At 48.3% G+C, this 11501-nt stretch overlaps 1 protein-coding gene across 1 annotated transcript in view; it reads left to right on the forward strand.

Moving 5' to 3' along the window:
- The window catches only part of LOC125487277 (nascent polypeptide-associated complex subunit alpha, muscle-specific form-like), a 22978-nt gene that overhangs the window by 2102 nt on the left and 9375 nt on the right, over nt 1-11501 (forward strand). The window contains exons 3-5 of the mRNA XM_048618146.1: nt 2078-2091; nt 5407-5685; nt 6181-7672. Of these exons, the coding sequence (XP_048474103.1) occupies nt 2078-2091; nt 5407-5685; nt 6181-7672 (1785 nt within the window). The remainder of the gene's footprint in view (nt 1-2077; nt 2092-5406; nt 5686-6180; nt 7673-11501) is intronic.

Raw genomic sequence — 11501 nt, forward strand, 5'->3', positions numbered from 1 at the left:
CAGAGGACAACGAGCAAAGAAAGAAGGAGGGAGAAGATTAAATATGACGGTAAGCTCACCAGTAATGCAAAAAAAAATTGCAACAGTTTCTTTAGATATATAAAGGGCAAAAGAAAGGTAAAAATGGACATTAGGCTGCTGGAAAATGATGTTGGAGAAGTAGTAATGGGGAACAAAGAAATGGCTGAGGAACTGAATGAGTACTCTGTGTCAGTCTTCATAGTGGAAGACACAAGTAACATCCCAAACATTTAAGAGAGTTAGTTGGGGCAGAGCTGAGTACGGTGGCCATTGCGAAGGAAAAGGTGCTAGAAATCTGAAAAGGCTGAAGGTGGATAAATCACCTGGACCAGATGGACTACACCCCAGAGTTCTGAAGGAAATTTCTGAAGAGATAGTGGAGGTGTTAGTGGTGATCTTTCAGGAATCACTGGAGTGAGGGAGGGTCCCAGAGGACTGGAAAATCGCTAACGTGACACCCCTGTTTAAGAAGAGAATAAGGCAAAAAAACACAAAATTACAGGCTGATTAGCCTAATCTCAGTCGTTGGTAAGACTTTGGAGCCCATTGTAAAGGATGAGATTTCTGAATATTTGGAAGTGCATGGTAAAATAGGGCAAAGTCAGCATGATTTCATCAAGGGGAGGTCATGCCTGACAAATCTGCTGGAATTCTTTGAGGAAGTAAAGAGCAGGTTAGACCAAGGAGAGCCAGTGGATGTTATCTACCTGGACTTCAAGAAAGCCTGAGATAAGGTGCCACACAGGAGGCTGCTGAGTAAGATAAGGGCCCATGATGTTAGGTCCCATGGTGCTAGCAAGGATAGAAGATTGGCTGTCTGGTAGAAAGCAGAGAGTGGGGATAAAAGGGTCTTTCTCAGGATGGCAGCCAGTGACGTGGTGTTCCACAAGGGTCAGTGTTGGGACCACAACTTTTCATTTTATACATTAATGGTCTAGATGATGGAACTGTGGGCATTCTGGCTAAGTTTGTAGATGATACAAAGACAGGGAGGGACAGGTAGAATTGAGGAGGTGGCGAGGCTGCAGAAGGATTTGGACAGTTTAGGAGAGTCGGCAAAGAAGTGGCAGATTGAGTACAACGTGGGAAAGTGTGAGGTCATGCACTTTGGTAAGAAGAATAAAAGCATGGACTATTTTCTAAATGGGGAAAAAATTCAGAAGTCTGAAGTGCAAAGAGACTTGGGAGTTCTAATCCAGGATTCTCTCAAGGTAAACTTGCAGGTTGAGTCAGTAGTCAGGAAGGCAAATGCAATGTTGGCATTTATTTTGAGAGGACTGGAATATAAAAGCAGGGATGTACTACTGAGGCTTTATAAGGCTGTGGTCAGGCCACATTTGGAGGATTGTGTGCAGTTTTGGACCCCACATCTCAGGAAGGATGTACTGGCCCTGGAGCGGGTTCAGAAGAGGTTCATGAGAATGCTCCCAGGAATGAAAAGCTTAACATTTGAGGAACGTTTGAGGACTCTGGGATTATACTCATTGGAGTTTAGAAGGATGAGGGGGGATCTAATTGAAACTTACAGAATACTGAATGGCCTGGGCAGAGTGGATGTTGGGAAGATGTTTCCATTAGTAGGAGAATCTAGGACCCGAGGGTACAGCCTTAGAGTAAATAGAAGACCTTTTAGAACGGAGATAAGGAGAAAGTTCTTCAGCCAGAGAGTGGTGAATCTATGGAACTCACTGCCACAGAAGGCTGTGGAGTCTGGGTCATTGAGTACATTTAAGACGGAGATAGATCGGTTCTTGATGATCAAGGGGATCAAGGGTCACGGGGAGAAAGTGGGAAAGTGGGGTTGAGAAAAACATCAGACGATTGAATGGTGGAGCAGACTTGACGGGCCGAATGGCCTAATTTCTGCTCCTATGTCTTATGGAATTTCCCTGGCAGGAGGATGATTTTGACAATGGCGCCTCCTGGCTTGTGGGGTGGGGGGACAGCAGTGAGGGCACGGCGGTGACTGAGAGACATCAGGAAGGTCAGATGCTAACAATACTTTTCCCATTTTGTTTCCCCCCTCTTTACCTTTCTCTCCAACAACTGGCAACAGGAACACAGCTGAAGGTAAGAGAATTTTGTCTCGATCTCCTCTTGGCCTTATTCGAATGTCGCCAACAGGAGATTGTAGGCCATTCAGCCCATCAAGTCTGTTCGCCCATTCAGTGAGATCACGGCTGATCTGATCCTCCTCAACTCCGCTTTGCTGCCTTTTCCTCGATTCTTTTACTGATTAAAATATCTATCTCGGCCTTGCATATACTCAGCAATCCAGCCTCAACAGCTCTCTCCAGCGAGGACAACGCAGTCTCTCAAAGACAATGATTACCATTGCAAATGAGAGATTGCGAGCTGGAGCTTATGTGTTGTTCCAAAAATATAATGATCCAAGATAGCTCTTTCTACATTCCACTACTCAGTTACCCAGAACATTTCAAAATTCCTGTTCAAAAAGCGGGAAGCCTCAGTTTAAATATTTAAACATCTGTGATAATTGTCCCACATGATGAACATGAGCATATTCTAAAAGTTAATGTAATCACTGTAGTGCAGCCTACAATGCCCAGAGAACATTTCTCTGTCTGTGCCCAGACAGATTAGGGGGAGGGGACAAATCTTCCAAAAGTATTTGATGGTGCCTATGACCTCTTCCCCCTTTAGCCTGAAGTACTAAACGAAAAGAAAAATACTTTGTTAGCTTGCAAACCATATCTGTTCTTGGCACCAAGGTGCCTAACCTGACTTGATTTTTCGGAACAGACAAAAATCAATCTCTCGCTCAGTCCATCATCACACTGATCCTCACTCGAGGAAGGGAAATATCATTGTTGATGCCATCACACAGAATCACTTAATCCTACACTGTGACATTCTTCCTCTGAAATTGGAGATATCATTGCTCTTCCTATAAGAGGAATCAGACAGAACGTGGCATCATACGGACACAGAGCCCACAATTCCTGCTTTCCAGAAACACCTCTCGGTGTCTCGCTTGTTCCTTTTACAGTGTGACTCCCAGGAGTGAAAACCAGCCCCCTTCCCCCTTCCCCCCCACCCCGGCCTCATCCAGAACTCCACGGTCAGTGTCCCTGAAGGTTTGGACCCATGACGCTGTGGGTTGGCACTGACCGCCAAGGGCAAGGAGACGATGCCGAAATGCTGGGCCTCCCTCAGAGATTTTTCCCGTCACTGGGTGCAGAGATGTTATGGCACACCGCTCTGGAGCAGGTGGGACTTGAACCCAGGCCTCCTGTCTCAAAGGTAGGGACACTGCCACAACAGCCCTCACTGGATGCACCTTAAGAACGGAAGGAATATTAACAGCAGGAGGTAGCTATTAGTGCAATGAATTCATCATTTCCAAAATCAACCTCCTACTTTTTTATTCATCCCCATCCCTTGCCCAGGAAATCTTGTTTGAACCCATAACATCACAGCCGACATTAACCTTGCCTTCCTCAGTTCTTGACCCAAAACATTAACTCTGACTTCTCCCCACAGCTGCTGCTGAGCTTTTCCACTAGTTTGTGTTTTTGTTTCTGATTTCTAGCATCTGCAATTCTTTTGGTTTTTACTAATCTTGCTTTGCCTGGCGTCTCTAATCCCCGGGCTGAAAATAATGCTCCTGACCTCCTAATTGAACCTAGCCACCCCATCATGGCCTGCAGGCACAACCCACACTGCACCCCCCTCCTTTCAACATTTCAACCTTTTGCTTTCCATCCCTTATTCGTTTCTGTTAACATTATTTGCGACTTTCTGGCTTATTGGACGCACTCTTATACTAACATTCGCCATTATGAATTGCGACATAAATATGTCAACATATCCTATGTCAACAGTCACACCGTAGTTGCAGAGTCTGGCCGCTGGTGGCTCTTTAGAGTGACTATACACACCATCCTTTGGGGCTGTGAAGTAAAATTTATGCCCTTTGTGTCCTCAGCTGGTCTAGGCCAGGTAGGTGAAGGGGTTTCTGAGGAAGGGTCACCGGACCCAAAAGGTTAACTCTGTTTTTTACTTCACAGATGCTGCCAGACCTGCTGAGCTTTTCCAGCAACTTCTGTTTTTGTTCCTGATTTACAGCATCTGCAGTTCTTTCAGTTTTTATTAGGTGAAGGGGTTTAAACAGTAACCAGCAAAGTTGTTCTGAATCACTGTTCATTGGATCCCACTTAGTCTGCTACTCTAAATATTGACAAATCCAAGCCAAACTCAGTTAAAATGGCAAAACTTCAGTTGCGATTGTAAAGGAGTAGATTTAGAATGCAGTTCTGTTTTCCAAATTGCTAAAATGCACTGGAGATGATACAAGAAAAACATTGAGCCAGAACACACTAGAACTGGGGTGTGTTTCCACTTATCAGGGATGTTTACTATTGAGAAACACAAGATCCATTAATAGTTTGTTTCAGGTATTTAAAAATGTGGGAAAAACTGAGGGAGCAGGCACAGAAATATTTTTACTTTTGAAGGAGATAACAAGAGTAGAGGCTGTAACTTTAAAAACAAATATGAATTAACCCAATTGGGAATGCAGGAGAAACAGCTTCACCCTGAGATTAGGGTTTGAACTACTAGAGAGGGTTTAGGAAAAATCTACAAGGACCTTACAGGGACTCTGGAGGGTTTGAGCTATGGGGACAGGCTGAATAGGCCAGGACGTTTCTCCCCTGGAATGTAGGAGACTGAGGGTTAATTTTATAGAGGTTTATAAAATCATGAGGGACATGAATAGGGTGAATAGCCGAGGTCTTCTCCTCAGGATAGGGGGAGTCCAAAACTAGAGGGGCATAGGTTTAAGGTGAGAGGGGAAAGGTTTAAAAGGAAGGCTAAGGGGCAACTTTTTCACGCAGAGGGTGGTGCGTGTATGAAATGAGCTGCCAGAGGAAGTGGTGGAGGCTGGTACAATTACAACATTTAAAAGGCATCTGGATGGGGACATGAATAGAAAGGGTTTAGAGGGAAATGGGCCAAAAGCTGGTAAATGGGACTAGATTAATTTAGGATATCTGGTCGGCGTGGATGAGTTTGACCGAAGGGTCTGTTTCCATGCTGTACATCTCTATGACTCTATGTCATTGAGGGAGTAGTTGAGGTGACTAATTTAGGTACCAAACACCCCCTGGGGAAAGGAGTAAAAGATATGGGGATAAAACAGCAACATGGCAGTGATCTCGAGGAAGGGCCATGACCATATTGAATGGTGGAGCAGATTTGAAGGGCTGAATGGTCTACTCTGTGTCATGTTGATTGGCTGAGATGGTGGGAGAGGTGTGAATTGTAAAGACCAGCATGGATCAGATGGGCCAAATGGCCTGTTTCTGTGCTGGAAATTCCTTGTAGGCGTCAACAGCCCACACTGTCTGCTCTTATTTCCAGTATACGGGCAGTGATGACGATCTACTCTCCAACATGGAGACACTGAGTTTACTGGGCAGTGCCACTACACTGGCATCCAGCGTGGTGGAGCTGGAGGTCGGCGCGGAAGCCAAGTCTGGAGAGTCGGGTTCACCAGAAACGCCTCATCGCCCATCCAGAGATGAGGCCTCCCTAGAGCGAATAGTCCAGAGTGCTACGGAGAAGCAGGAGGATGCTGAACAGTACGAAGAAGGCCCGGAATTTTGCGGCATCGGCAACATCGATTTGGAGATGGAACAGGTCGGCGATGTTATAGTTTTTACAGATTGCAGGCTTTTTCTTTTGAGTTTGTGTTTAGAATCGGGGTTGAGCATTTTGAGGGAATTGTCGAGTTAGATGGCAGACAGATATGGGGTAAGTTCCAAGTATTTATTGGACAGCTGCATACACTACAAACAAGAGAACTCACACCCTCACAGAGACCAGACACATCCTGCTGTTCATAGGAAACTCCTTGTGCCAGTCTCAAAGATGGTGCTACGTGCGGAGTGGGCTCTGGGGAAGGATGTTCTGTTTGTTCCAGGATTCAGGGGAGCAGAGGCTGATGGGGAGAACCAGAAAGGACAATCAAGGGAACGTTGGTCATAGTAAAAGCTGTATTCAGAAACATTTGGAGCTCATCAAGTGGTTTCAAGGGATTCTCCATTCGAGCTGTTGGCAAAATAGGAAATGTTATGAGATTGTTTGAAACCTTTCAAATTAAAACTGCATTTCCTTCCTCCTATCGAGGCACAGATATTTGCGAACATGGAGCTGTTGCAGAAGAAAACGTCGGAAGGTCTGGGCGCCATTGTAGAGGAGCCCTCGTTTCAACTCCGAACGGTAAACGGGGATGACTCTCTGCTGGATGTTTATGAAGATGCAGATGTCGAAGTGTCCGAGATTTCGCTGCTAGACATGGCCTACGTCAATGGAACAGAGGGATGTGAAACCTACAACAGTGAGTCCTCCGAAGACAATGACCTTCAGAGACAAAGAAGGAATGTGAACAATTTGGAATCACTGGGCGAGATGGACCAAGTTGGCCGGGACTCTCAAGATGTTGGCTCATTTGCCAATGGAAGGTTGACCTGTGAGGGTCAGAGGTCACTACTGGACCATGAAGACCACCACAGTTCCCACCATGACAGTGAGGAGACCCTACCAGGGAGGGAGGACGGTTTTAAAGTTAATGGCTGTCCCGTAGCGATGAGGTCAGAAAGTCCTGTCCAGGAGGAGTTTGGGGAGGAAGCCCCCAGTAATGGCCACGCCGATCGGTTGGCCAAACCAAACGCAGCCAAGAAGGACTCAGTCCAGATGGAAAATGACCGGCTGCTAATTGAGAAGATCAAGAACTATTACGAGTCGGCAGAGATGGCCAACGACCAATCCCACCTCCAACGAAGAGAGAGCATCTCCTTCATACCGACTGGCGTGGTGAGGGACTCTGTCCTGTGGTTCAATTACAAGACGGCGCACGAGAGCATTCAAGAGGCGCCAAGCGAGAAGGTTCCTGGCAGCGATCGCCCGTCGGTCAGTGCACCAGGCGCGGGTTCAGAGCCCCGCTCCCAATCGAGGGATGGTCAGCTCCAGCTGGGCTCTGTCCGAGTGCTCCCGGAGCCCCCTGATGGCACTGACCCGCCGCTGAGCCAACGGCCCACAGAGGCCGAACCGGAGCCGGAGTTCAAATCCTCAGCCGAAATTCTCAAGGTTTGGCGAGAAATGGAGAAAGCAGCTCATTTCTGCCACAAACATGAGTCTTGGAATGGCTGTGGTAAAGCACTGGATAAGAACAAGGGCCCACCCAGCTCCCGGCAGCCGGGCTACAGCGAGCCTCTGCTAATCCTGGAGGACTCTGACCTCAGCCCCTCCACGGAATTCCCCGGAGCGTCAGCCGACGAGGTGAAGCAGGACCCAACGGACAGGAAGCCTGGGCTGAAAGTCGGCCTGGGAGGCAAGACCGGTCCAAGCGACAATGTGACCTACGGACCTTGGTGTGTCGGCCAAGGCACGCCGCTCTGTGGAGATATCGATGGCTGCCTCTTCCAGAACTCCGAGAAAATCATGAACAAGGTCCAGTTGCTGGCCAAAATGTACAGCCAGCGAATCAGCAGGAAGAAAGCAGCCATGCCGAGGAGGATCTGGGAACTCGAGCCCGAGGCGAGAGCAGAGTACAAGCAGTGGAAAAGGAGACCGGCACTGAAACTGACCAGGGCCCGCGAGGTCTATCAAGAGATGGAAAGTGACGGTGAGTCGCTGAGTGTGAGCAAGGCACTGTCTCTGTAACAGCAATGGCAAGGGGTGGCAGGCATACAGTCATCCGGCATGGAAGCAGACCCTTCGGTCCATCCAGTCCATGCCGACCATCATCCCAAACTCAACTAGCCCCACCTGCCTGCACTTAACCCACAACGCTCCAAACATGTACTTATCCAAAAATCTTTTAAATGTTGTAACTGTACCTATGTCCACCACTTCCTCTGAGTGTTCAGTCCAAAAAAAGTTGTCCCTCATGTCCTTTTTAAATCTTTCTCCTCTCACCTTAAACATATGCCCTCTGGTCTTGAAATCCCCCACCCTAGGGGAAAGACACCTGCCATTCACCTTATCTATGTCCCTCATGATTTTATAAACCTCTATAATCTACGTTCCAGTAGAAAAGGTCCCAGCCTCTCTTTATAACTCAAGCCTTCCATTCCCAGCAACATCCTGGTAAATCTCTTCTGAACCCTCTCCAGCTTAATAATATCCTTCCTGTAACAATGAGACCAGAAGCGGACACCGTACTCCAGAAGAGGCTTCACCAATATCATCCCAACTCTCTGGAACACGTGGTTGCTCTGTGGTTGGCAGTAGAGTGGGATTTGTGAAGCCATCATATTCTCAGCCTTTCCCTGCCTATTGATTCTGGGGTGGAGAAGTGGTCATTGATGACCAACACTGCATCATTAAACCAAACCCAACTCAATTCTGTAACATCCTTCAGTCAAGGGAGCAAACTCTCTCTCACCAAACTCCACGTAACTCCAGTCCTTCAATTAACAGCTCCTCCCGTCGGAGATGGGAGGTTTGGAGGGTGGTAGGGTGGGGCCACAAATCCCAGGTAGGATACTGGGTAGCCAAGGTGCCCCCACTGGTGTCTTATCACCCACAGGGTGGGTCTTGGGAGACCCTCCTGTCCATGGGCCAGTTAAAGCAACCAATTAATGGCATTCCCCACCCACCCCCGCACCCCCCACCCTCTCAGCAGTTAACTGTCGATCTTTGTTCTCAGGCCAGACTCTGAAAACGACGACTGACAGTTGACTGTTCTTGCCGCATCGCCATGCCAACGGTGACCCTACCAACCAGCACCCTCTTCTCGGAGGTGTCCCTTCCTTCAAGCCTCTCGCTTGTTCTCTAACCGTGTAGAATGCAGATGGAAAAACACTTCGACTTTCTTTTGTCTCTCTCCTTTTACCAATGTCTACGTCCATTTCCCTGCCCATTTTATAACCGCCTTTTTCATTCCTGGTTGTGCGTTCACCTTTTTAACTGAACTGAAACTCCCAAACCACCCTCTGTGACAGCTGAGCTCTCAGTTTGTTGGATTCATTGCAGTGTGATAGTCTCGGAGAGAAAGACCCCACCCCAACCAACCCCACCCCAACCAACCCCACCCCAACCAACTCCACCCCTCTCCCCAAAACAATAATTCACTTCGAAAGAGGTTTCTCCTGGAATTATTTGGACACCGAGAGGATACAGAGGATCAGAAGGTCCTGAACCATCCTCCAATTTTCGCCAAGCCAGCTCCCCCCACCACCCCCACAACAGAAGGGAGCTCTCGGTTTGATTTTGTTGAGGATTCAATTCTGGGCACTGGTGTGGGAATCTGATTGACTCCCCCTCCGAGTCGAATTGGGACAGATTTAAATTCCCTCAGCGGAAGGATATTCCCAAAGCCTTTACAACTGATGAAGCAGTTTTGAAAGTTTCCCCCAGAAACAAAGGAATTGGGACCAAAATTAGGCCGTTCAGCCCTCAAGCCTGCACTGCCATTCGGTAAGATCACAGTGGATCCGATGACCACATGCTCCTGCCTGGCCCGCTTCCTCCAATAACCTTTCACCCTTCCTTCACCCCAAAGACACCTAAAGACCCTGCTGCCTTCACCTTTTCAGAACGAGAGATTGAAAGACCCACCATTTTCAGTGAGAAAATCAATTTCTGTTTGTCGATGTTATTAATACAAAATCCCTTTCTGTTTCAATGGTCTCAGGAATGGTTATTATGCAGGGAAAATGGCTGTTCAGTGCACAGCAAGATCCCACAGCCAGTGAGGGCGGACGACCAAGTAATTGGGAATGCATGTGTTGGCTCAGATGAGGCAGATAGACCTGGGAGCGGAGGGTGGGGGGTGCTAGTGAACAGACTCAAGTGACCCTCCGACAGTGTGGCGCTCCCTCAGCACTGACCCTCCGACAGTGCGGCGCTCCCTCAGCGCTGACCCTCCGACAGTGTGGCGCTCCCTCAGCGCTGACCCTCCGACAGTGCGGCGCTCCCTCAGCGCTGACCCTCCGACAGTGCGGCGCTCCTTCAGCACTGACCCTCCGACAGTGCGGCGCTCCCTCAGCGCTGACCCTCCGACAGTGCGGCGCTCCCTCAGCACTGACCCTCCGACAGTGTGGCGCTCCCTCCACTGACCCTCCGACAGTGTGGTGCTCCCTCAGTCCTCAGAATGTCACTCCACATTATGATTCGAACTTGAGCCTTTGTGAACCGAAACACTGCCCCTGATTGTAGACAGAGTAGGAACTGCCGATGCTGGAGTTTAAGATAACAAGGTGTAGAGCTGGATGAACACAGCAGGCCAGGCAGCATCAGGGTCCAGACCCGAAACGTCAGCTTTCCTGCTCCTCTGATGCTGCCTGGCCCGCTGTGATCCTCCAGCTCTACACCTTGTTATCCCTGATTGTGGAGATTGCAATTGCCCATCGCAGCACATCTCTGGATTATTTGCCTGAGGTTTGCAGAGCAAAGAAAGTCATGTCCCATTTGTCTGTGCTCAGCACCAACCACTTCCCTACAATGTTCCAATTCATTCTGCTACAATCAAATCAGCTCATTCCTCAGGCTGTTTCAGTATTTACAGGGAGCTAAGTGTTGAAGTTTGTTATTTGCAAGATAAAAAAACTGCTTCAAATGTAATAATTACCAGAGAAACTATTTTGCTTTGGATTTGCTTTCAACTGAAAGGCATAATTGATCAGATTCTCTTTTGAATCTACCCTGGAGCATCTGCGCTGCGTAGTTAGGCACTCAACTGAGATTAAGCTTCGAGGAATTTCTGCATCTTCGCCATTTGGGAAAAAATTCATGGAATTAATTTGCAGCACGAAGTCCTCAGGGAGCCTGTCTCCAGTCTCCCGTGGTCCTCACAGAGATTTGGGGTAATTTGAGGAGACAAGTACGAAGGGTTCTGCTCCTGTGAAAACTTCTCCCCCCCAGGGGGTTAATGTCACCTTGCAGTCGATGTTATTCTGTTTCTCAGCTTTTTACAGAATGTGTGGCCATGATTGAAGAGACTGGCGGAGCCCAAACCGTTCCTCAACCTGTCCCAAAATTTCATTAAATTCTGTTCTCAGGTATATTAAAGACTAGACAGATTTTTAATCAGTAAAGGAATCAAGGGTTATGGGGAAAGGCGGGAAAGTGAGGTTGAGGATGTTCACAATCCCGACAGTGTGGAAGCAGGCCATTCGGCCCATTGAGTCCAGACCAACCCTCCAAAGGTCATCCCACCCAAGCCCACCCCTTTCCCATCCCATAACCCTGCATTCCCTATGGCTAACCCACCTAACCTGCACATCCCTGGGCACTACGGGACAATTTAGCATGGCCAATCCACCCTAACCTGCACATCCCTGGGCACTACGGGACAATTTAGTATGGCCAATCCACCCTAACCTGCACATCCCTGGGCACTACGGGGCAATTTAGCACGGCCAATCCACCCTAACCTGCACATCCCTGGGACACTACGGGGCAATTTAGCACGGCCAATCCACCCTAACCTGCACATCCCTGGGACACTA

The sequence above is a fragment of the Rhincodon typus genome, chromosome 39 (assembly GCF_021869965.1).
Source record: "Rhincodon typus isolate 14 chromosome 39, sRhiTyp1.1, whole genome shotgun sequence".
Taxonomy (NCBI): domain Eukaryota; kingdom Metazoa; phylum Chordata; class Chondrichthyes; order Orectolobiformes; family Rhincodontidae; genus Rhincodon; species Rhincodon typus.